A 27023-nucleotide genomic window follows, 5' to 3' on the forward strand; every position below is an offset into this window, starting at 1 on the left:
AGATGAATGCGGCCAAGTACAGAGATATCCTGGAAGAAAACCTCTTCCAGAGTGCTCAGGACCTCAGACTGGGCCAAAGGTTCACCTTCCAACAAGACAATGACCCTAAGCACACAGCTAAAATAACAAAGGACTGGCTTCAGAACAACTCTGTGACCATTCTTGACTGGCCCAGCCAGAGCCCTGACCTAAACCCAATTGAGCATCTCTGGAGAGACCTGAAAATGGCTGTCCACCAACGTTCATCATCCAACCTGACAGAACTGGAGAGGATCTGCAAGGAAGAATGGCAGAGGATCCCCAAATCCAGGTGTGAAAAACTTGTTGCATCATTCCCAAGAAGACTCATGGCTGTACTAGCTCAAAAGGGTGCTTCTACTAAATACTGAGCAAAGGGTCTGAATACTTATGACCATGTGATATTTCAGTTTTTCTTTTTTAATACATTTGCAAAAATTTCTACTTTTCTGTCAAGATGGGGTGCTGAGTGTACATTAATGAGAAATAAAATGAACTTTTTTGATTTTAGCAAATGGCTGCAATGAAACAAAGAGTGAAAAATGTAAAGGGGTCTGAATACTTTCCGTACCCACTGTATATATAAATAACTGTTTGCTTGTTTCACAAGAAGTGCTCCAACTCACTGGGATGGTTCACTTTTTAAGATGATCTGGACTGTTTGCGCCAACTGTCTGCCTACAGTTGCATTAAGGACCTCCAATCCCTTCTATAAAAAGTCCTGACATGTCAAGCTCAACCTGAGGAAGAGCGTCTGGTTGGAGGAGTCTTATTAGACTGAAGAAAAAGGTCTCTCCATTTAGGACTCTGTAGTTGCTGGAGGAATTGTACAGGAGTTTCCAGGAAGCAAATCACTTTGACCATTTTTAAGTTTTGCCCTGAAGTACCCTGATTTTGGCGATAGATCTACGGGGATTAAAAAAAAAAAAAGTATTTGAAACTAGTGTCACTTTTAATTGGGAACAAATTTACATTGAAAAAGCTACAATGCCAAAACTAAATACTTAATTTGAATACTGAGCTACCGAAAAGGGTTTGAGCCAGCCATGCATCTTTAGAGGACTGGTATGATATAACTTATGAAATCTTTAAAATGGAACAGACCGAAAAAACTCCTGAAGTTTTCAGGGTGAGCTGCATGTGTGAAGTAAGCAATCACATGTATCACTCAGACTTAATCTGGAGTTTGTCCTGCCAGTCTCCTAGTATTCAGAGTGAGCAGATGTGAATATGCAGCAGGATATAAATCAGGAGAATTCAGCTCAGGTGGGTGGGAGGGGTTTACGTTTATTCCCTGTGATCGGTTCATGACAATAGACTGCATTTAGACTCTGCACGCAACCGGTTCGATCTCCCTGCTCTAATTAAACTGCTGCATTAAGTTTCTGTTCTCCAGTATGTTCTTCTCCGCTCTTTTGTTAATATTTTAAATGTGTCAAACTACACGTAGCATTGATATAAAGACAAATAATTAATAATTCTCATTATAGCGCCCTAGAGAGCAGCGGTCGGGACATGCCAGGGGGGTGTTATCCTGAACTAAGATGTTTTTCCTGTCAGGTGAATCTGGCTTATAATAGGATAATATAATGATATCTTTATGACTAGAAACCTGACACATACACCTTGTAAAATAAAGAGTTTTCTCAGTGTTTGAAGCTGAGCTAAATGTTTCAGTAGTTTTAAAAACATCGATTAAAATAATAAGCATAAAAAAACGAGCTTGAAATAAGTGTTGCAGAAGGTGAGACTATTTATTTCATGTTTGACTGCGTTGCCAAGACAACAAGTCTAAAAGCAGAGCTGACTTCAGCGTCACGATGCCGGAGTTTTTTTCTGTTCTGTGAGGATGAACAGACAGACTCTGTGGTAATGGCCAACACTCAGTGAGGCTGATAGATTAGTCCTGAGTGATTTAACAGTAACAGGAATGTGTGTTAGTCTTTTCTAAGTGGCCTGTGCTCCTCTCGAGTCGAGGGAACAGAACTGTTTGTGCTCGGATGGAAAGAAACAGGACAAACTCATTTGTTAAAGCCTCCAGGATCTGAGAGCAGACGTGCAGATGTTTTTCTAGCTGAAGTGAAACTGAGATATTACACAGCTAATGTAACATATCTTGTGTTCTAATGTGTGTGTGTGTGTGTGTGTGTGTGTGTGTGTGTGTGTGTGTGTGTGTGTGTGTGTGTGAGAGAGGGGAGAGCTGCACTCTGTTGTTGTGGTCTGTATGTGTGTTAATACAGATTAGATCTGATTCTGTCATTCAGATGCTGCGCTGCCCGGTAGGAAGCCATCTGCTGTCCCATATGTTCCCCTAACAACCGGAATACAACCTGCATAGCAACCGCAATGAACATGTGCGTCTGTTTAAGGAAATGTAAATAACCAGTTGCTCCAAAACAGTAACAAAAAAAAAAAAAGCTTGAACAAATCAAGTTGATGACAAAAGAAAGAAATTAAATGATTAACACATCAAAAAAGCAGAAGCGTCATCGATCACAAATGATTTGAAATGAGTGCACAAAAGAAAAACAAACACATTCCTCAAAGAAACGGCAAACAACTGGGGGTCTGTTTGATCGACAGAATCAATCACATCAAGGAGCTGGATGCTGATTGGTGAAGCTTGCAGAAACGGGTGAAGTTACCTGGAGACAGGCCAGCAGCCAGTCACAGGCCAGGACCTGAGGAACCTTTTCTAAACTACAAACTGGGGACTCATTTATCTGTAACACAGAGGAACCAGTGTACAGTAGAGTGCACACACATGACACACACACAGAACATCTGGAAAAACCAAAAAAGAGGAGGGATCAGCTCATGTGCATTAAGAGAAATTAGAAACTCCAATCTGTTTGTGCAACGAGTCTCATACGACTTTGATAGTTTAATGCACAACGAATGGTTTAATAAGCAGAAAGAAGTCACTATTTTCTGGATGTGATCATTAAAAAAAAAACATGGCTCTCACAAAATATGAGAAATGTGGGTAAAACAAGACAAGAAAACAAGATAAAATGTTGTGAGAAATAACTTAAAGTGCTGCCCTGTGACTTTAGAAAGAAGCTCAAATGCTGTCGCTTTGTGGTCGAGTTATTTCAGTTATTTAGAAAGTAAACAAAGATAAATAAAGAACCACGGCACGGTTCCAAGAGTTGAGATATTGAGTCTGAGATATGAAGTTATGTTTGGTTTGTCGGGTTATAAATAGAAGGATTGTTGTTTTCTTTGATGGCCGACATCACTTCAATTTAATGATTCAGTCTAATCATGGACAGAGACCGATTCCAAATGGATTCATTCAAAAGCCATTACTGCACTGAAAAGATGCTGACAGGTTTAATGTGCTTGTACGGGACGAGCTGAGGCCTATTATGAGATCCAGAGTTAAACCAGAACTATTAAAGAAAAGTGGTGTTTTAAACCGAGTGACGCTCTTCAGAAAGTTATACATCAGTCATTCAGTTATACGAGCACAACGTAATGTTCCTGAACGTTGCATGAGCACTAACCAAGTCTTTATATGCATGCATACACTTTGAGGATCTCAATCTCTCGAGTAAGTAAACTGTCTGCATGAAGCTCTGAGAAGAAAAGTGCTGCACGTCGAGATGTGCTACCATGCAGCTCTGAGCAGTGCAGGGAGCGTTATTGGATCAGGGGCTTTTTGTAAATCGAGAAATGTTTCCTCTAAAATCATAATTAAAAGTTTTATTACAGAGTATACTAAACACGCTTCTTGTTTTTCCTTAAAGGCAAGTAGAGCTGTTTGAAAGTGATTCTGCACTGGGAGCTTTATTTGACAGGAGGTTATTGTCCATCGAAATCCCCTGAAATATTCAATAATAGAGAACCAAAACTTGCTCCAAAGTAAATGAACTCTTGATAATGCACAGGGAGTGAGTTGCATTATTTGAGAGGGGTTACGGACAGTCTCTGCTATCGTTTTGCGCTTTTTTTTTTTTGACAAGGCAGCACATCTTGACAGAACACCGGCATTACTCCCCAGTTTAATAGACTGAAATGTAATTTGCTACAGGGTTTCTATGCTACTGTAGCGAGACTGTAACAGCATCTTCATGTTCTGCAAACGTTAGCCACTGAAACTAAAAGGGTCAAGTTGTGGGAGGAGCTACTAAATGACCTAGTTAATTCTTCTGAAGTTACTTTAATTCACTTCATTAATATTCAGTTTTAGGCTTCATGTGGAAGCTAGCAGACCGTAGCAGCTCGTTACAAACTGGAGGCAAGTACTGTCTAATAAGTATGTCCTGTTAAAGATCAAGAAGGTGACCAATCACTGCTCTTGAGGTCCACACATCACAAAGACCTGTGGTTATATCTTCTGGGATGCTGCAAGCTGCGTGTAGGCTACCGATCGTACCACCTGCTTTGATATGATACGCTGTAAGAGCTCTACTTCTACACTGCTTCCTTCACAAAGGGGTTAAACTGCAGAGCAAATAATGAGGTGACAAAAGAAGGGTTGACTGCTTAGCAAAGGCACAGAGTTGTAACAGCATGAAAGAAAAATTGTCTCAAGGTTTTTCAATATTGTATCTTCACCTTTTGCCTTTGCAGAGTTTTCCTGTAGTTTGTGCAGGTGCATGTGTAAGGGATTGATGATCAGACGTTACCTGTGAGCCTCCAGCAATGGGGATGATACATGTGAGGAGGTTTCCCACCACCGTTTCCAAGGGGACAGAGAGGCTGTCTACATGGACGGTGTAGATCAGACCCAGGCAGTTCTGTTTGATGGAGATAGAGAGAGAGATAGAGAGAGAGAGAGAGGGATAGAGAGACACAGAGTTTAAGGGTATTTTGAAATAACTCAAAATAAGCCACAAAGTCAGTAAAGTAACTGTCATGTTCTCTGTGTTGTTCTCTGCTGTGCGGACGCAGACGTAAAGCCTGTAAAATGTGTTGTATTACGACCTTATGTTCAAGAGGTAACCGTGCTTTGGCCCGGTTAGTCCTGGAGCAGTGTGAGTGCAGGCCAGCAAGAGAATGGGGAGGGGGAGACAATCGTGCTTCAGCACAGAACGGGGCAACTTCACCTAATGTAAGTGCGCACTAAAACAACTTTTGTATTTACAAACACAAATGCACAAAAATCTTGTTTTTCTGGCATTTTCGTTTCAGCCTCTCAAAATGATGGTAGATGTTCTCCTACTGTTATTTTCCACACAGTAAAGTATTAGGAGCTTGCTGTGTGTATTTCGTACCCTGAACACCTCGGTGTAGTCCAGTCGGGACACCAGCACCAGACTCTTGGGTGCAAAGACCTGAGCTGATTGGACGACAGCCGGCTCTTCATCCACCTCGTCTACCTCGCTGGCCTCGGCCTTCTGCAGCTGAACACGGAGAGAAACAGATAAATCACTGCAGTCACATCAGGCTGACCGTCAACACTTCATAACTGATTTTAAACACTAAATGAGAGACTCTCAGTAGACACAGTGGAGATCTGTTCAGATTGAAAATACACATTAAATGCACCGTTATTTTATGAATTTTGCTCATTGAACGAGTGATTTTTGAAGTAATTTAAGGCTGAGCTGGGGTCAAATGTCTCGCTCAATCGGACAAATCGGACATGTAACTCCAGGAACCGGGGATCGAACCCCCAACCTTCCGGTTGAGAGATGACCGACTCCACCACTGAGCCACAGCTGCTCCAGGGTTCATGTTATTGATAAGTGACATCTATCTCACCTGTAGTCGGTCTAGGCCCTCCCAGAAGGTGAAGCAGGCACAGTAATTACGGTCTGAGTTGATGTCAGTCAAAACCGCTACGAAGAAGGAGGCAGGCTGCCGCTCAGGAACCAGCTGCCAACCGCTGGGCTGACAGAACTACAGAAGAGGAGGAGGAGAAGGAGGAGGGGGAGGAGGAGGAGGAAGTTAGAGATGAGAAGATGTGATGACAGTAGAGGGGAAACATGGAGAAAAAGATAAAGATGAGTGTACACACTAACATATTTCAGATATCAGAGAGCACGTGCTCTTACAACAGCTCAGGGTGATTCATCCTGGGATGGGCTGTCAGTAAGACAACAAAAACACGCTCCTGCAGGATTAAATATAACATGACGACACCACCAAAGGTCTGACTGAATTATGTAGCATTAAGAGGAAGATCTTTTTCTACTAACAATGTAGCCACTTTGAAGACTTTGCTTCAAGTCTTTACAACATGATATGTTAATGGAATGACCCTTACTGTCAATCCTACTGAGTGAACAATAAAAAGTAAATATGAGCACCCTTTTTTTAAAAACATTATTCTTTATGTTTCCTCACTTATGGAAAAAAGATGTTCAAATACTTCATGACCCTTCACATTTTTTACTCCAACTTGTTATACATACTTTCTGAATCTCTGATCCAGATCAGAGATTAAGAAAGTATTTAATTTTAATGTAATCTGTATGTAATCTTTCTTAATCTCTGATCTGGTTTTACACTCTCTTATTCAGAGATATGCTTCTCATATACAAAGAAAAAAAAAAAAAGGCACGCACGTCCCTCAGTGCTGGTGCCCAAAAGAAAAAGGCAAGTTACAAGATTGGCACACCAAGAAGCTATAAGTCTGAGGAAGAGCAGGTTTGCTCCAAACACCACTTAATAAATCCTTTAAATGGGAGCTTCTTGGTGTGCAAATCTTGTTTTTGCTTTTCTCACACACATAGGCCAAAAACACACAGATGCACAAACAGGACCTGTGGGCATGTAGAGATGTCTGAGTCTGGCTGCTACACACAGATACGCAGGGAGCACACCAGAGCTGTCACAGGTTCTGTTCCATGCTCAAGGGCACCTCTGCAGTACTGGGGTAAGTGCCCTGGCAACTTCCTAACTTCCTAACTACTTTAAAGTCCCTACAGACTGAGCTACAGCGCCACACACACACATGGAACAGTTAGCACTAAAAAGCCACCCACCCACACCAAGTACAGTCTCTGTGAGATGTTATATGTTATACTGTTATTTTATATGTTACCAGTTTTCTGTTAGGTGTTATATTGCACCATTTCACATTGTCAATGTGTTTGTGCAATGGAGAGAGTAGGCATTTTGTCTGCAATTAAAAGCAAGAAAATGACCCATTATCGGGTGCGTAGGACTTCAATTTTTGTCACAGTGGAATCAGAAACAGGTGTCAATATTATTTGGTTTTTAAAAGAACCGAATCAAAGTTTATACGTTTGTGACAACCCTACAGACCGAGTTCATTAGATGTCATTGTACTGTTGTGCAGACCCAGCAGAACACTGGTTCACATTCTGTTATAAGAGCCATGAGAGTTATGAGGTTGAACAAAAGCGTTGCGTTAAAGGAGGGCTTGTCCTCAGAGGACCGTGCCATTCCACACAGCATATAATCTATCTGGTATTTATTAAATTACTTGCTTTGGACCAAAGTGCATGGCAATGATTAGAAAACCTCACTGGTGGGTGAAAGCTTCGGCTCTGTTGTTCACAGCTCCGTGTCTTATCAGGCCATCGGGGTTAAACGGGTCCATGATGGTTCTCAAGTTTGAATATTTTCTCACTTGTTGGTGTAAGAAAAAAAAAGGTTTTCTTTTTGTGTCTATAAATAATCCAAGCCTGGAGGGATTAGCACAAGGACCAGTTTCTTCACCGGCGCAACATTCTTACTTTTCAAAATACCTTTTAGCAGACGCCACAAAATACCCCTCATCCAGTCGAGAGTGTGACAAATCATCAACCTCTCCCTTAGATCCTCTGATGTGGGCCGTCAGAGTCTCCCTCTAACATGTGTGTAAGTGTTGGCTTACCAGCTCTATGCCTTGTGGGAACGGGCTGTCCTCCCAGTCTTTCTCAGGAAACCGCTGGAGAATGCGACCTTGACCCTCACCCTCCACTGCAGAGAGAGAGAGAGAGAGACAAACGGAGGTCAGTGTGTTGTTTAGACTCTTTGTTGTCTGTTTGTTTCTTTCAATAAGCCCCTTAAAGTATGTTAAAACCATGTCAACATCATGTGTATATTTTCTTCTTTTTCTGTTTTATCATTTTTGTATGTTGGCGTCAAATCAAAAGTTAAACGGTCAAATAATCACTTAAAAACGTCTGTTACGCAACACAACCCCACAATGATTATATAGACATGAGAAAGCACATTAAAGCTCCTTTAAGTTTGTAATGCAGATTTCTTTTTGAATACATAATAAAACTAAATAAAACTTGACAAACAAAGCTCGGGAAAGTGTCAAAAAGCCCCAAACAATCTCAGGTACATTTGCTCCAAAACAACAACAAAAGAAATGTCTAGTTAACACACACACAAGCCGGAAACTCCAACAACTTGTGCAATATTATCATATTACAAATAATATCCTCTAATATGCAGAACTCACTTGGTGCAATAACATGTTCGGCTTATGTGTTCATGATAGAGATGCACCGATCTGATTCTGATGCATATGTACTGATTTTTTAATGAATGAATTAATGTTATTTGTAGTTGCATTTAAGAGTGAGGCTACACGAAGCTGTACTAAACCCAGCATTGCATTGTGCTTACTTCATATACAAACAGGAAGCAGCAACAACTCTCAGGTTTTCTCGCCTGAACACAAGCTAGATGGGAGATGATTTGTCGACACCTACACTTCAGTCTGAATGTCTTCAAGCTAAGCCAACTGTACATGTACAAGAGGTAACAATGGTAGTTCCCGGTTAGGACTGAAGCAATGTTGATAGGCTGAAAGATAGTACATTTTAATGAAGTTGGACGAGCACAACGATCTTTCTTGATTGGTGATGTGGAGCGCTGCAGACGGTCCGACATCTGATATGTAAATTACTTCAATATCGGTCCGATACCAACATCAGATCGGCTCTGTCCCATTTTTCGTGCATGACAGTTTTTTTCTGCATAGCTGTGAATGTTCAGACTACAAACGTAACAACTGCTCTGTTTTTGTCTCCTATCTATTTTATTGTGCAATCTTTAAGGCTATACTTGCTCTTTGCTGCTGTAACACTAAAGTTCTGTGCCGTGCTTATCTTTTAGTTGAATGACTTAATTGATCGCACGTTCAGCCATAACTTAACTTCAAAGTTGCCACAGTCAATTTCCTTCCCTCAACTTGATAACTTTATCTTAGGGCGCACGTGTGGCTTATATTGAGTCATAGATTTCTCCATCGGGAAGGCGGGGATCGATTACTCATCAGGACCATGTTGTGTACTCCTGCTCATGCATGAGCAACTGTACCATGCTGAAGCACACCTCCTTCAACCGTGATAAGCGTGCTTAGGTACGGATTGCCCAGTGTGAGTGCGCCCTTTTAGTTGATACATTCAAAAGTTAGGTCAATTATTCTACACAGAGATGAAAACAAAGGAAGACAAAACTTTGTGACTGTGTCTTTTAAACAGGGTGGGATGAGTTAAAAATGTTTAGTTGCTGCTTGTTAATGAGGCTGGTTAATGTTGGCTCAGGCCCGGCTCATCACAGCGACACAATGACACGACAAAGAGCGACTTATGTAACCACCACAGGCCCGTCTTTCAGCTGAGCTCCATCTGAAGCCCGGGCCAGCTGCTTAATCGCAGCATTCATCCACACAGAGAATACACTCATACTCCTGATACAAAGGATGCAAATCCAGCAGAAAACTGAAACAAAACTAAATATCATGCAATGCTAAATGAGGAAAAGGTTCCAGCGAGACTAAACGCTGCCTCAGAGAAATAACAAAGCCTCTGGGCTTTTAACGAGGGAACCTAAACAGAGACAGAGACACACAGAGACAATACACAAACAGAAAGTAGGCCAGCTTCCGAAACACACAGGGGAATGCTAAAGTCGCCTGCTCTCTCCCTTGTGAACTGGGGGTGTGCCGAGGTTTGTGGGAGTGTTGCACCGAGATGAAGTTATCAAAGAGAAGTGGTTCATTTTCTTTCTGTACGGACAAAAACTGGACCTGGTTCCTGAGGCTCCATTCACTGTTCTTCAATGTTTGATAACTGGACCCTGGAGATGGAGGGACCACCACGAGGTGCTCTGTTTTAATCTGTTGCAAATATCAACGGGCAGACGTTTGACTTTGAGTGCCACATACAGATGTAGACAAAAGTTATCAATGTTTTATGTCATGAACTAAATAAATGGGAAAATGGCAAGTTATATGCACATCACGTTATTGCAGTACAACAGCAAATCAAAAAGAAAATATGCTCGCACACTAGCTCGCTCGAATGCAGCAAAAAAGTTCTTATCGAAGTACAACATTTCAACCAAAGGCTTATTATTATTATTTATACAGACCACTAACACCACTTTAAATCAATCAAATCTCATATCTCATTTAAAATATAACAGAGTTATGGAGAAGTAATGAAGAAAATATTGTTAAACATCTGTATCTGTTGGTATTGGCCCTTATTTTAAGAGAGTTCACAATACCTTTCTTCAATTAACAGAAAATATCCTGCATTGATCATGAACAGTATGCTTTGAGACGTGTGAACTCAGAGTAGGGGCACTCAGCTCCTCAAACTACTACAAGACATCATTACTGAATCGTACCAAGGTGGTTTTCTGCTAAAGATTATAGGTTTTAATCAGAGAAAACAAATGTCCATATGGATGTGTCTTTGATAAGACTCTTATATGCCCAATAATAAAGTCCAGTTGATCATTGGTCAAGCACTAGATAACTAAGAGAATGAAGGAAAATTAGAGCTAAACTTCAATATGGCTTCTTTTCCAGGCAGTAAGCTGCTACTTCTTCATGCAGGTTGGGATGACAACAAGTACAGCTTTGACCTTTGACCACATCTGTGTGCGTGTGCGTGTGCGTGCGTGTGTGCAGACCAGATTCAATTTCAGGTCAAGATTCAAAGAAATCATCACAAAAGTCAGACCATGTCAGATTGAGGACAACATATGGACAGAGGCCGGGTCAAAATTAGAAAGACAGATTTCATTTGATTTTGATGTTCCAACAAAAAAAGATCCAAAGTGTACATGAACAAAACCAAACACACATTTTGGTCACTGCTGCCTGCAGTCTGAACATAGTCTTTGTTTCAACACTTAAAATCATGTGACACAGCCAACCCTCTGTTTTACAGGGGTGAATCACCTGGTGCTGATGCAGGCTGGGACTTGATGTCACCTCCCGTCTCTCCCTCCTTAGAGACGTGGATTTAAAATAAAGCAGCTCACGTGTCGCCTGGTTCTGCCCTTTTTTTTTTTTCTTTTTTTTCTTTAATGTTCTGTAGCGATGTGTTGGGCGTAGATGTCGACATGTAGGTGTGTCAGGAACACACACACACACACACTATGAGAAAATAAACACAGCCAATCGTGAGGCAGGGTGGTGGAGTATTCAGCCAGTCAAAGCAGGACATCCTGCAGCCGAGGGAGGGGTGTATGAATGAGTCCGCTGGGAGTAACACACATGAAAAAAACCTAAACAAAACTAAAGCCAGTTCACTCCCTGCTCTGAGTTGCTTCACGCAGAGGTATGCACCATACAAGAAGTCTCCCCTCGTCACAAGACACTCATTCCTACTCTAATCCAATGATGATGAGAATATGTGCATGTACACAAAAAGGCATTTAAGGAATGTAAACAGGACTTCAATTAACTTCACAAAACCAGCAATTACCCGAAGAAATGAGAAGGTACAGAGGGAGATAGTGACGGTGCCACGTACAGGAGCTAATTACAACAAGGCACATTTCAACAATGACACACACACAAATTTTTAAAATATCTCAGTTAAACAAAAATAAACTCCAGAAAAAGACACAGAGGTTTGTACTTCATGAAGCTAACATCACTATTCTTTCAAACAATGCCAGATTGCTCAACAGAGTTTCTGTAAATACTCCAAAGATTCAAGGCAGCTGGAGTCTTGTCTCTCGTTACTTTTAGCAGTAATCAGTCACAAAAACAGAAAGCCGTGGTGAAAGCCGAGAATAGTCCTCTCTCGGAGCGAAAAGAAAACATGCAGAGAAATTATTTTGGCAAAGGAGTTGGAACTTCTCTTGGGTTTGAAAATGATCAATGCAATGACGGTTACACTCATTGAGCCATTGTTGGCTGCAAGTTACAACTATTGGGGCGTTCCATTCGATTTAAGACGTCGGAAAATCTGAGATGCCGACTGTTATACGTCATCGTCATACGTCAACGGAACACCCCCTGAAGTCAGAACTTTGACTTGGAAACTCAAAGGAACTTCAGTAACACAAGCGCAATATCCAAGATGGCTGCTCCGTGCATTGACAGTAGTGTATAGTATAGTGTTTATTATAAGCAAATTAACTCATTTTTTTTTTTCAATCATCAATCAATTAGCATCAACTCATAACTCATAAGTGTTATCTCAAGACACTTTACAAAAAGCAGGTAAAAAACCTTACTTATTGCTATGTTACAAAGACCCAGCCTATCCATCATGAGCACTTTAGCAAAGCAGCAAAAGTTACAGTGGTAAGAAAAAAATAAAATAATAATTGTGTAATTAAATCATCACTGATAGGATCTGTGGACTTGTTGTCATGTTGCTTTCACATATTGACTATCACGCAATGTGCTGTTATCGTCTGGTATCAGCTCACACGACAAAGGTAGTCCTGGAGGCGTCTTCTTGGGTTTTTATTGTTTGATAACACAGCTAGCGCCAACTATACTATCAATCTTTAAGTCATATTAGCAGTCTGAAAAATATATTCCTTGTGCAATTGCAGCATCCACTCCAAGCCTTTAAATAGCTTTTAAATCTGAAGAAAAAGTTAAAGCTTGTTATGTCATTTTAAGGCCTTTTGGAGCTAATTCATCGGGTAACAGAAATTGAAAGCAAACTCTGCAGCTGTAACACTTTCTGCTGAGAGCTGTCAGACAGAAGAGAAGAGGGCATAGGTCAGACACAGAGCTATGAGCCTGTCAGTCTGAGCAGGGAGCCGCGGTAACACATACAGATGAGTTATATAAGATTACAGAGGGCAAGTGAGGCTTTCACACAGGGAAACTGGATATCTCAAAGTGACAGCAATCCAAACTCCCTCCAGGAAAAGTCTTAGTTACAAATGCTGTAGATGACTTAGAGATCAGAGTTCAGAGTTCTACTCCTAAACACTGATTGTGAAGGGAAACTAACCTGTGAGCACAGAGTTGATCTCAGAGCTGCTAACACAGCCTATTCACACATGCACTAAACTCCTGAAAGTTCCCAGATTTTTTTGGAGGTATAGGCTAGGCAGCATGTTTTTGATTGACAAGGACAAATGTGACAAATGTGCCAAAAACTGTCATCATAGTGTTGGACTGTTACTTCGTCCACCTTCCTGGATTTGTTTAAAACGTTAAGGACTTCCACCTCCTTTGCACTATATACTAGCTCTGTGCATCTTCACTGTTCTTGTGATTCTGATTATCCTTTCAATGTTTCAATGCGATCTCAGAATGCATCACGATGGGTTGCATCCTCAATTTTGATAAAAGAAGATGTGAGAAAGAGAAGAACTTCCCCTTTTTTAATATTAAGAAAGTTCTTCAGAAATGAATGTCAACATTGATATTTTTACATAGTAGACCACTAAATGGAAAATGGAGCTTGTATAGCTTTTACACCGCTTGTCACACCCACACATTCACACCCTGACGGCTGAGGCTGCTGGGTAAAGAGACCATCAGAAGTAACTAATCCCATTCATACACACTCATACGTCACAGATGAAGCAGCGGGAGCATTTCAGGGTTAAGTGTCTTGCATCGTGCATGTAGCTGCAGGAGCTGGGGATCGAACCCCTGACCTTCCGGTTAACGACCGACTCTACCGACTGAGCCACAGCCGCCCAAAGTGAATAACATACATCCAGCTGTAGCTGTAAAATCTCCAAGCAACGTCAGAAGGCAACAACCGATGATATTCTGTCTCTGCATCGACGTGAAATTGTCCACGTCTGCATCACAATACATCATAAATGTCTGCCCTGTCATAGCAGTGATACAGGATATTTTATTCTGGTCTTCTAACGCCTTTCAACAGTTAAACACATTGCTCAAGAACATTTTCAATTGTGTTCACACAAACAAAAAACAAACTGAAGCAAAAGCTTTTTCTCCCAGAAGAGCTTAACAACCGAGGAGCGTCATGTTCTGTGGGATTCATTACTGTGGCTGGAATGAGATTTTGGCCTTTCAGGCTGCTTGGATCAAACCACCCATTATGAAATCTAATTTTTTGCAGCTCCAGCAGAAAAAAACTCTTGCGTGTCAGTGGATTGATCCGATGTTTGTTGGCAGAGCGACACACTGCCAAACACCACAGGGTCTACAACAAAACCTGATTATTCACATTTACTACAAAAAAAGCAACTTTTGTTCTATGTTTTAAAAAACAAACGTGGAGAAAGTGCTGCACAAGTCATGCAGTCTTACTTTGGCAGGTTTTAGTGATAATACTTTATCTTGATTCTTGTATAACGTCCTGTAGGGCTAAAGGTACAAACTCAGCGCTTGTCATATTATGAGTCCTTTAGCTGTTATACTAAACAATAAAAATGTATTGTTTTTATTTTTTAAAGATTTATTTTTGGGCCTTTTGTGCCTTTAATGTAGAGATAGGACAGTGGATAGAGTTGGAAATCAGGGAGAGAGAGAGTGGAGAATGACATGCGGGAAAGAAGTCACAGGTGGGATTTGAACCTGGTCCGCCCGCTCGGAGGACTATAGCCTCCATACATGGGGCGCACACACTAACCACTGTGCCACCAGCAGCCCAACAATGAAAATGTTTGAGGGAACTGGGACGACCTCATCAGTCTGCAGGCTGGTTAGTACATCTAAGGCTTGATCTGTAAAAGGGCGTATCACAGGGTATACGATATGATACATGATATGATACATGATATGATACATGATATGATACATGATATGATACATGATATGATACATGATATGATACATGATATGATACATGATGTGATACATGATGTGATACATGATATGATACATGATATGATACATGATATGATACATGATATGATACATGATATGATACATGATATGATACATGATGTGATACATGATATGTGACCCACTGTAATGATAGTTTCACAATACCGTTTCTGTGATACCATAAGACGCACTTTTAACATCAATTTTTTTATTTAAAATCTTGTCTGCATCCTACCATATACCGCTTCCACCAATATACCAGTATAAAATGCAGAGATACTCGACATCATGACTGCAAGCACAGCCGCCAACATCAAACAATGCACACGACTTGAACCTGATTGAAAATTCGCCCTCAGTTATTTTGTATTGCAAGCTGTGCAGGGATACAGACCAGGCTGGCAGCGCCACTTTTTAACATCTTTTTGCATCTTTTTAAGCCAAGAAAAACTGTTCAGAGTGACTTCTGTTCTCCAAAAATATTTAGTCATTTAGCACTAGCGATTGGATAATCTTATCACACGCCTGGATGACGATATTGTCCTATCAATATTTCGTCCCACCCTTAATCTGTAAACCCCTCATTTAACCAAATAATATAAACCAACCACGCATACTAAAGTCCTCCTGAAATATCGGAAGGTGTGAATCGAGAATTCATCTCAAACTCCTGAACACTGACCACATGGTAACCATGTATTTAGTGCAATGCCCAGACAAGAACATGCAAACTTAAAATAATACTTTATTGAGCCCAGAGGGGAATTTTGGGACGACCCAAGAATAAGCCCTTCTGCTTATTCTTACTTGACCAATCAGTGAGCATCATCGTTCTCCATGAATTCAAGCGTAGCATGTTTTTATCTTTCTGCAGTTAATCCAAAGAAAGCGAGGGGTTTTTTCATTTTTACAATGAGCCTGATGGACACCACAAATACACAGCAGAAGAGGAACAAAACATTTCACATAATACGGGTCTTTTTCGAGTCACACCAAATGCTTTGCAGTCAGATCCAGTTCAGTGACTCCGTCTGTGGCATTCCTCCAGCACACTGTGTGAAGGGGAACCCCCACGCACAGCGCAGATGCACCAGATGAATCAAATCGAATCAAACTGTTTGACCTTGATTTTTTGGTTTCCACCAGCTGCAGGTTGGCACTTGGAGTTTGAGACATTTTTTTTTTTTATCCATGTTTTATTCAGCAAACAAGAGAATCTCATTTTTAATTAAGGACATACTTCTCTCTCTATAGTATAAGCTAAAGAGGTCACACAAAAATCATCGTTTAACACTTCATTTCACTTTGATCACATGAACTGCTGCTGCTTAACGTTGACCTGATTCTGACATCCAACGCCTGAAGTGCGGAGAGAATTTACGTTCCGCTCTGCCTCAAAATTAATCAGTGATTTCCTTATTAACCACAATGATACATCCCGCGGTGAATGCATGAAAAGATTTGGCAAACGTCCTCCTTGGGTGTGGATCGTCGTGCTGCTGTTTAGGAAATGGTAAGCTGTCTGCAGGAGCGACTGCACAACAGAGCTGCTGATCCTGTAAGAGGAAGATTTCCAAAGCTCACTTATCGATCTGTGGTGTGTGAGGAATTCAAAACGTGTGGAGTCAGTGGCCTTGCAGGGCCGTGACATGCAGCAGCTTTTTTGATAAGGAGGCTGTCAGATTCAAAAGCTCGATCATAATCGATGCAAATCTGTTGCTGCATCTGACACAACACTGTCCATGTTTTGCACAGTGTCTTTTTGGAACCAGATTGTCATGCATCCTCCTCCTGATTTAGACAATTTCCTCCAGCAGCACAGTATATCCCCCAAATCTCAAACTCTGGACACAACGTTGAACTCCACCGGCAGTTTTCCATCTCTGCATCTTGCCTTTATTTCCTCCTGGACAGACTTTCTACGCACGACTTGCTGCAACAACAAATATGAAGTGCTACAGACTGTGCTTTTGTCACAGAACTCTGTAGACTGACGAGAAAAGATCTATGCACCATACACACCACACTCATTACTTTAACTTTTTTCCCAAGCAAGGGTAAAGGTTGCCAAAGATTTACAGCAAAAAGCAAGTTTAAAAGCATAAACAAAAAGCTCTACAAACACTACATCTTAAGCCTCAAAAATCTCCACAAAGCTAATTTAACACATCTCATTGTAAAGATAAAATCACTCAGATTCTAGACTGGAAATGTTGCTGTAAACGCACTTTCAGCACCGCTTGTGTATGCACCTCATGACTTGCACAGAGAGTATCTGCAGCTGTGTGTTTACACTGTGAGAAACACAATCAGCGAGTCACAATCGGTGCATTCACGGCCTTACAGTGCCCGGCAACCAACGAGACTCCCTCCATGTGCAGACTGTGAACAGGCTTTTCAATCACTGCCGGACTCTCTCTATTCAGCTAATAAAAGACAAATCTGACCGCCCTCTTTCTCAAAGGTCATCGTGTTTCATTCAAACCAGTTCAGCCTGGCTATTTCAAAACGTTCTGGGAGTCGAATACAGGCCTCAAAATATTAAATCAAAATCAGATTTTTTTGCAAACTAGCAAGACAAAGAGCGTGTCAGTATTTACATACTATAAGCCTTGATTATTATTAAATTGGCTGGTAAAAAACAACAAGCAGCTGGTAGATTTCCAAAGCCAACAGCCGCAATGGCAGGGTGACGAAAAAGTGTATTTCCAACTCTGCCTGACATGCAACGGAAATGATCGATCCGACCTCCATTCAACAAACATTTGACGTTTTTTTTCCAACTCATCTTAAAGACGGACCTGATGAAGCTTGACTGCATCATTATTTTGTGATGTCATCTAACTTAATTCCCCTAAAATGCGAGTAAATCCCAATTAAATCTGTTTATTTTTCGAGCTCATACCGCTGAAGTTTGCTTGAGTGAAGCCGCAGCTAGCTTACATTCTACCGTCGATGTGAGCCTCAACAGATGAACGGGTGCTACTCCGGGATGTTGTGAACTGACAGCGTTTATGTTGCAGATGTGAACGCCTCATTGAAAAGGAGGTCTTGCCTGGAAGTTGTTTTTAACGCTAACTTCTGGCTAGGCTTTGTTCCCAGAGGCATGCATCATCAGACGGTGATACACGATCGCCGAAGGCTTCAGAGGTTGGAGTGTCACTAACCAGAGAGGCAATGATTAAAGAAAAACTGCTTCTTGCATATAATAATACACATGTTAAGAAACCCATCAAATACACAAAGAGAGAGAGCAGGTGTGTGGAGGATGACAGACGGGAGCAGAGGAGGAAATCTGGGTCACGGGTACAGCTTGTGTGTGTTTCTGTGTGTGTGTCGGAGCGATGACTCCTCACACAGATGAGTCCTCGCTGTGATGCTCTGTGACACAGGAGGGAAGCAGACCGGCTGGTCATGTGATCTCTGAATGATGGCAGTCAGAGTTGAGGTGTGTGTGTGTGTGTGTGTGTGTGTGTGTGTGTGTGTGTGTGTGTGTGTGTGTGTGTGTGTGTGTGTGTGTGTGTGTGTGTGTGTGTTTTACGCTCTTGGTGCTGAACCAGACCGCAGCTTCTCGTTTGCAGGCTTCCTAACCACAGTGACACGACATCAGGCCGTTTCCACAGCAACAGCAGCAAATGGGACAAAAGACCTTTGAGCCTTGTTTGTTTCCATGCGTCTTTGTGAGCACAAAAGGAATGTGCGTTTAGATCTGAAACTATGGTCAGAATAAAGTCTACAATTTGGTCTGAAGCAAGTTCACTTCTGCATAGAGTTTCTGTTCTTACTATGACATCGTTGTGCTACTTTCCTACTTGGATTTACTCAAAAACTTTTGTGACCTTTTTGGTTTTCAAAGTGGGACTTCGCCTACAAGTCTGGGAAACCACACACTGCATAATTTAGAAACAGGCTAAAAAGTGAGCGAGGTTCAGGGGATGTGTGAGGCAGCAGTTGCTCGCTTTTATCACTATGAGTGTTTCAACGTCCCTTTTTATGTAAATTAGAACGCGTAGATTAGTACCGGCTGATTGACCCTGCACGATAAAACAGTATGCAACACTCAAATACATTGTTCAATATTACAATAAAGATATGAAGAGCAATGAAAAAAAAAAAGTTGAAGCATGCATACTTGCTTCAATCCAAGTTGTTTTTGTTTATCTGCATGTTGAACACACTACCTGGGTTTGAAACATGTTTCTCCTGAATCCCAAAGATGTTTGTTTTTTAAACCACTAAATTAAACCTGGGATAGTAGCAGACAGCTAGCTCAGGCTGCATCAAAATGATTGTATTTATATCAAACAATGGATTCAGAGAAAGCACTGATGTATGAAAGGCAGAGTTAAAAACAAGCATCCGTCTGTTCAACTGAGAGAGCTTTGGGGCAGATCGGACATAGTAAAAAGTTCCTAAGAGTCGAGAGCGACGGTAGTGCGACATGGTTGCTGTTTGTAAAAATTGTGACTTCATTGTTACACCTGAGACTCGGAGACGAGAGGCCTCAGGAGACACGCATGCAAAGCAGGTAGGGTGGAAAAGGAGCTGAAAATCACCGGTCTTGTTAAACATAAGTTGCCAAATGGAGAACGTGGAGCAATAATTACAAAAAGGATGAGATGGGAGTCATTCTACCGGGATTGGGACAGGATGGGATTTTGTTTTGTTTTTTATTCTGTCCTGGGATTGGGATGGGACTGCATTATTTTTGGTGGGGGTATTTTGGAATGAATTCAGACTTGGTGCAACTATTTTTTTCCTCAAATGCTTATAAAGCAACAAAGATGAAATTGGTATTCATTTTTGCAATCCAGACCTGCAGTAATAACTTGTATATCAGACTGTGATATTTGATCATGATCCGAGTATTAACCTTAAAAAATCGGGAGTCAAATTATAGCAACAACATATTTTGACTTTGCAGTTCCAGTGGGATCAGAGGGTACAAGAGCTGCTATTACTGCATGACTTCAAAACAAGGGAAAAAGATAGGAAAAAGATAACATCTCCAAAATATTCAACACAGAGTTCAAGTTTTTGGGTTAAAAATGATCAAATATGACATCATCATGATGAGGCTCTCCTGCTGTCCACATAGTTTATATATTACACACACACTCATTACGATATGATTGCTCAGGCACATACTTAGTGGTACACACATATGCATGAGGACAATTCTGTTGAGTAATTTCAAGAAATGTGAGTCATCCTTTGATTAGAATCAGCAGACAGGGGCCTCTGCTTGTGTCAGAGGAACCAAAGAAACACATCAATAATGTCGTATTCAAAGAAACATTTTCCCCTGAAATCCTCCTGGCAAGACATGACGTAAAAAGAATGATGTGGAAGTAGCGGACGAAGCAACAGAGTGTCATATAGGACACTATAAGGAGAATATTTGTCTTTATATCAATGATATATGTAGTCCAACGGAATCACACTATCAACAAAGGAGCAGAGAACAACATACTGCAGAACAGAAAACATAATGCAGCTGCATAATTATGTTCACAGAGGTTGTAGCGGTCGCTTGCAGACACTCTATGCACCGTGCAACAGTCACAGTATATAAACGTCACTCCCCCTCCCATTGGCCCAGGGTGAATTCTCTGGAGAATATCCTGCAGGCAGGAGAAACTCTGGATAAAGTCAGTGTAAAGAAATGTGGTTGCTTGCGTTCACACATGCAGATCACTTTTGTGAACGAGGCTCACGTTGGAGCTGTCTGAATTTGGTGTCAGATGACAGTATAAAAACAATGAGCCTGCATAAAAACTTGAGCCAGTCCCTGTTCGAAACCAACTGTCTGAGTGAAGCTGCTATTTAGGAGCCGAAGAAAGGGTGAAAGAAAAAAACTCTGCTCCATCTGGCAGCTGCCGTCACCCTGGAGACAATGTGGGACAATTTCTTTGTGCAAAAGCTCTTCAGCAAACTCACATCCTTCCTGCAAAACTAATGACCCCCCCCCCCCCCTTCCCCATCTCCACCAGCAGAGCCCCCAAAACAAAAAAGGAAAGGCTTTCCAGGAGAGGAAACAACCTCAGAAAGCTACACAGCAGCTGGAGTGTTCTAGCTCAACTAAAATCTGATTCACACACATGGATCATCAATAACTGGAGCTTTACTTCAGGTATCCTGTCTTCACATTGGCTCTGATTTAGTATGAGCAGAGTATGGAAACCTGCCAATTCACAAAAACAGACAAAATCTACTTTCCAGTTCATCTGCTCAGTGAAAGGTTGCCAAACTTCTTGATATTTTTCCATACTTATCATTACCACAGGTTTTTAAATGAAACAATCTCAGTCACTTTGATGATGATGATAGAATCCAAAAGTACCAAAGCTTGATGTATATAATATAATTTTAGATTAGCATTTTAGACAGTGTGCAGGAAGCTGTCTGATTTTTTTGTTGTAACTAAAATCAAGATATTAACAAATATTGGGGGCCTTGGGCTTACATTTTTTGTTTGATTTGTGGTATCAAAACCGTTTCAGATAATGTCTGATTTTAACTAGAATTGTATCAATGTTTAAAACTCTGCGATCAGGTCAACCTCTGTCCTACATTTCATATCAGCACACTGGTTTGAATGACTTTTATTTGCTGATGAGGTAAAATGCTAAATGTGATTTTACTTGCAAAGTCTGGAGAAGGATGTGGCAAAATAATAAAAACATTCATGTTTAAATTAGTAATTAAGTCATTAAGTCAAGAATACGGTATAACGTTATTTTAAGGCGGGGACTCCAGGCTGCTTTCACCTGGTCCAAACTAAAACCCTTTTCACATGCACACCCCCTGAAATCCTCCTGATCTGGTTGTACACTCAAACGTGATGCAGCAGTTTAATAACGTGCTGGTAATCGGACCGGTTGTGTGCAGACAGTCTATGGTCGTGTATCAATCTCAGGGAATCAAATGTGATCAACCCCTCCCGCTTGCCCGAGATGAAGATTATATCCTGCTGCGTTCTCACATCAGCTCAAATACTTGGAGGCTGAATGAATAATTAAAGTTAAGTACAAGTTTGAAAGCACTTTAAATGTGACAGGATAGCTGGACATGGTTTTAGCATGTTGTCAATCGGGTCAGATGGACAGGTTCATGTAAAAAAGGAAGGAGGAAGGATTCTCCTCACAAGCCGCTTGCAAGTTTTACAGTCAAAATCAATGAAGATAACAAAAACCACAACACACAAAGACAGCTGTGTGGGAAGAATTGCATACGTTTCTACACAGCTGTTTTCTTTTTCCTTTCTAAATTTCCACCAGGAGCTTGATGGAAAACAATCTTACAGGAATCTAGTTCTTGTCTAATAAAAAGTGACCCGACATGAGAGCCAGTCTTCGTGTCTGTGACTGCAATTTCTTTTCAATGAGAGGGAGCCAGAAATGAGTCTTTTCAAATACTTAATCTTAATTTAAAGATGAATGTCTGCCCGTGTTCATAGATGCAGAGAAGTGAGGTGAAATGAGGAGAGTGATAGGACTCATCAGTGAATGACCATCCCATGATGAGTACGGCCTGCATGCTGTGTGCAGGCCGTACACAGCATGCGTACGGCCTGCTGTAACAGATCAGGTTCAGTCTTATGTGGCATTAATGGAGCTTATAATGGACAAGAGGAAGCAGAGGAAGCAGGGTAAATTATTTAAAAAAAAACTGATTTAAGATGTGCAGATGTAACACACAAAGTTTTGTTCATCAAAAAGAACGAGCAGAGGAGGATGCAGAGGAGGAAACATTACATGGCTCTCTTATAGAGCTTTCACACTTGCAGAAAACTCGTAAAAAAAAACTCCTGATATTTCCAGGATGAGCTGCATGTGTGAATGCAAACAGCAAAAGTTTTTACTCACGTTTCTCCCGCTGGGCCCTTATAGTACTTTTTTGCAGTTCGTCAATGGGGGTGGTTACGCTTATATCATGTAATTGCTGCATGGTGCATTGAGTGTATGAACGAGACCGCTATGATCTCTGTGCACGTTTTCTGTTCTCCTGTACGTTCTTCCCCGCTCTTTTGTTATTCCATTGAACATTACGTAGCATTGATATAAAGGCAAATATTCTCACGATATCGTCGTATAGTGGACTCACGTCTTACATCAGGAGACCCCCCTCCCTTCTGACAGGGTTAGTCTCCCGCTGTGAGGTGCATGTGTGAACAGCCGGGTCAGGAGACTATCCGGAGCTGTCCTCCTGAAATTATCTAAATATTTCCAGGATGCATGTGTGAAAACGGCATTAATGAACGTGGTTAATGTAACAGGAAACAGTGTATGCTCGTTTAAGCGAGCAGCTCTTCTGGAACAAGATGCACACAAACATTTCCGTGTGCTATACCCCAGATTAGTGCAACAGGAAACATGATCACTGTGGGCTAATGCACTCAATCACAACTTATCGTCTGGCAGCTGGGCCTTCATCTTCACTCAGCAGCACAAACATCCCTAAAAACACTTCTCTCTTCCCCTACAGTATATCACTTGAAACTATATATTATTGATAGTGCCAGATTGTATTTAGCTGCAAATTACCTCCATTACTCCTTCTTCTAAGGCTGCATTAATCGCCCACACACATTGCCCGGAAATGACATCTTGTCACTCAGGCAACCAGTGCTAGAGAAACAGATGCATGCGTGATGTTTCATACACAAACAGGCAGCAGACAGAGGGACTGTTAAACAATGGAGATGGACAAACTTTGACTTTCTCTGATTTCTATGAATTCCCACCATGAATGCTTTCATATTTCTCCTTGTATTAAAGCAGTCAACGGTGGCACTGACACAAAAGGTTTGATGATACTCGTCATTCTCACCTTGGTATCAGGTTGTCACGATCCCATTTGAGAAATGAAACAAGTAAATTAAAACATTAACGCTTCCTGTTTCGATATCACAGGGGGGAAAATAATCTCAAGCATCAGATATCAGGTAATTTCTTGCCACAAATCGCAGGCAAACTCCTGCATGCCTTCTACGTAAATTGTACAAAAACATAGTCAAAGCTTTGTGACAGAAGCTTTGCCGATGTATTTGTAAGATGTCAACTTTGCTGTCTCTCTAGCCCCTTTCAGACAGCCATTTTTTAACATATTATATTTACATCCCTGTGACATTTTGGCATCCAATCTGAGAAGAGCTAATGAATAAGTGATTTAATCCGTAACAGTGAAGAACAAGATGTGCATTGAATCCCTCGCTCTGCATAATTAACCTCGCGCTGCTGCGACCTTTAATTATGCGTGCATTCCTTTCAGACTTCTGCCATGTTAAGAAAGACTCCAAACAAGCAGGATTACAGCTGTGAGGTTGGCATAACCGATCACTGACGCAGGAACTTTTTTAGGGCCGTTAAATTCACAGCCTCCATCTTATTCTTTGTGAAAGGACATTTTTGGTCAAAAAATATAAGCCTATGTAAAAGGTTAAAAGTTGTTAATCAAACAGTCAAACATCACTTACAGTGTGATGTAAAGCCCTAAAGCTTCAACAGTAATCTGCACAATCTTTAAACAACACAGAGTTCCGTCTTTGGTGGGGGGCGGGGAGAGCAGCAAAGACGTGCCATAAATACAGTGCAGTGATAAAGACATTAAACCAGGTCTGGACCAATAACCAACCTTTAATCTGCACATTTAAACCAATCACAGGCTAGATTAGAGTGAGCACATTGTGTGTCTGGGAGGCAGATTTCCTTTTTTTTCTCTGAAGGACAGATTTGACCTGGAAACCGTCTTAATAAAGACAAGACCTAATCTTCCAGCACCAGTCATTCTCTGCCACCTTCAGTGTTACTGAAGCATTTATTAAAGCACCAAAAAGGAAATTAGAGGGAAATGATGATGATGATGATGTTGATGAGGGGTGTAGAGACAAAGTGAGAACAGGATTTCTGGGTTCACATTATGTCAAATTTCACTCAAGAGCCAACAATTTAACTAACAAGCAATTCAATTATGAAACAGACCTTTTCTCAACACTGTCTTGTGTTAGGACAGTGTTTAAAAAAAAAGTGGCTTGAACAGGCTGGCTCCAGGAACACCGGAAGTCACATACACACCCCATTAATAAAAGCTGTTTACAGCATAAATTAACATGTTTTACAGCATGTTATAAAAAACTAAATAGGTCTGATTAGTTATTGTCATCACTGGCGCTCACTGTACGGGGAGGGGGGGATTGTTTTTTTAAATGGCTCCATTTTGATTTAAGTGTTATCCATAGTTAGGCACGTAGCTGACCTGATTGACAGGTGGGCGCGATGTAATGGTTCATCAAGAGGCTTAAACCCCGCCTCAGCTCTCAGCCTGTCATTAGGTTGACTGAAAGTTCACTGAGTAACAGGCTGACTTTGGGTGTATAAACAAATACTGATTGAGGTGAAATATGAAATATGATACTTTGACTGATGTCCCTATAGGAAAAAGGGAACACACAAAACATCATGAGCGTGTACAAATGTGACTCACATGTCACATTTTTATGCGACATTTAAACAACATCAGCTCAAAGTCTCGAGCTTGAACCAATGTTACATGGGCAAGTGTTTAACCCTATCAGTGTGTGCACTGTGCACTGATATATTTTTACCACCGCCTGCATCCAACCAGCCTTACACAGCCATCTCTTCTAATCCCAACAACCCCCTATCTTAAGATCAAAAGTGGTCCGGACATGCTGGAATCGCCCCTCAGGGATCTGAAAGATTGCTCCCTTGGGCTCCCGCAGGCCAACTGTGAGCAGCTCTGACTCAGCCTTTGTCCCGAGAGGGGACCGAGACATTCTCTGAATTCCAGGGAAACCATCAAAGCACGAAGGACCAGGGCATCCCTAACACACACACATGCACACTCTAAACATCTACCACCATGTTCAGATCAATATTTCTAGTGTCTTTGTCATTTTAATTTGCAGTGACCCTTTAGATTTGCACATTGACCTTTTGAACTGTGTGGCTCTAAGTATGTGCTGTCTAGTCTCAGAAATTCTTAATACACACTTGTATTAGTTTCATATTACAGCCAACTTCAATCTAAGCGCTTTAGGGCCTGGGTCCCCGAACCCAGTCATCGCCCATGGTCTTCACTAAACCAAAGCAGTTCAGCGTCCGAGGTGCAAATTTTGCTGCTGCATCAGCAATTTTATGTCCCTGCACCCACAGCTGAAAATAGCTTAACTTTTGGAAAACCACTGCACTCGTCAATGTCTCTTCAAAATCAAGAAGGGGCCCCAACTTCTGACATCAACTTTGTCAACAACAACGGCAGAGCAGCACTCCTATTGTCTAAAGCTGCTACTTATGCCAGGACGTGTTTCCTTTACATTTTTTTTGTAAAAACTTTCCTTGAATAACAACAAATAATAAGCATTAAGGAGATATTCAAAACAGACCTTGCAGTCACCACCGAGCGAAGCAGAAGAGCCATAAGCCGACCTTCTTAACCTTTTAACAGTAAGTGAGAAGCTCTGTGAAAATGACACTGTGAGCGAAACCATCCTTTTTTACAATATCATGAGGAATCTTATTTAGCTTGCGAGCCAAAGTAGAAGCAGCCATAGCTTGATAAAGCCATCCAAAGAGCATTGTAGAAAATAATATTTTTAATGTGCAACTGCTTATCAAGTGTTTTTTTTTTTTTTTACCAGTTTATATCACCTCTGCGGATAACTCAGCTCATGTTCAATTCTTGTAAACCATGAACACTGACAGATACACGTGAGGAACTGTTAAGGATCTGTGTACAAGTCGACTTTGGGTTTCCCCCCCCTTTTGAATTTGAATTGTGAACTTTAAGGAGGCAGCCCTAATCTAAATCTAAATCTGGGGCAAAGAGTAAGCTCTCCATGGCCCCCTGGGGAGCAAATGATATTTACTAAGCGACAGACACATGCAAGAAAAAAATGTATTTGAGTTTAAAGTTTAAGACAGGAGAATAAGTGAGTGCCAGCAGAAGTGGTGAGCAAGGAAGCACGTTTCAGCATCCCTACCCATGGCACACACACATATGTTCACACATTAACGCGCACACACACACACACACACTCTTC

General features: G+C 41.2%; 1 protein-coding gene across 4 annotated transcripts in view; it reads right to left on the reverse strand.

Annotated features, from left to right (window-relative positions):
* sbf1 (SET binding factor 1) overlaps positions 1-27023 on the reverse strand; it is a 68665-nt gene that overhangs the window by 36311 nt on the left and 5331 nt on the right. For 2 of the 4 annotated variants that reach the window (XM_020647140.3, XM_020647138.3), the window contains exons 2-6: positions 7814-7899; positions 5731-5868; positions 5241-5369; positions 4653-4763; positions 2664-2741 (exon numbers count right to left, since the gene is read on the reverse strand). In XM_020647140.3, the coding sequence (XP_020502796.2) occupies positions 2664-2741; positions 4653-4763; positions 5241-5369; positions 5731-5868; positions 7814-7899 (542 nt within the window). The remainder of the gene's footprint in view (positions 1-2663; positions 2742-4652; positions 4764-5240; positions 5370-5730; positions 5869-7813; positions 7900-27023) is intronic. The other 2 variants (XM_020647142.3, XM_020647141.3) reach the window with 1 other exon arrangement.

This window comes from Labrus bergylta, chromosome 23 (assembly GCF_963930695.1).
Source record: "Labrus bergylta chromosome 23, fLabBer1.1, whole genome shotgun sequence".
Classification (NCBI taxonomy): Eukaryota; Metazoa; Chordata; class Actinopteri; order Labriformes; family Labridae; genus Labrus; species Labrus bergylta.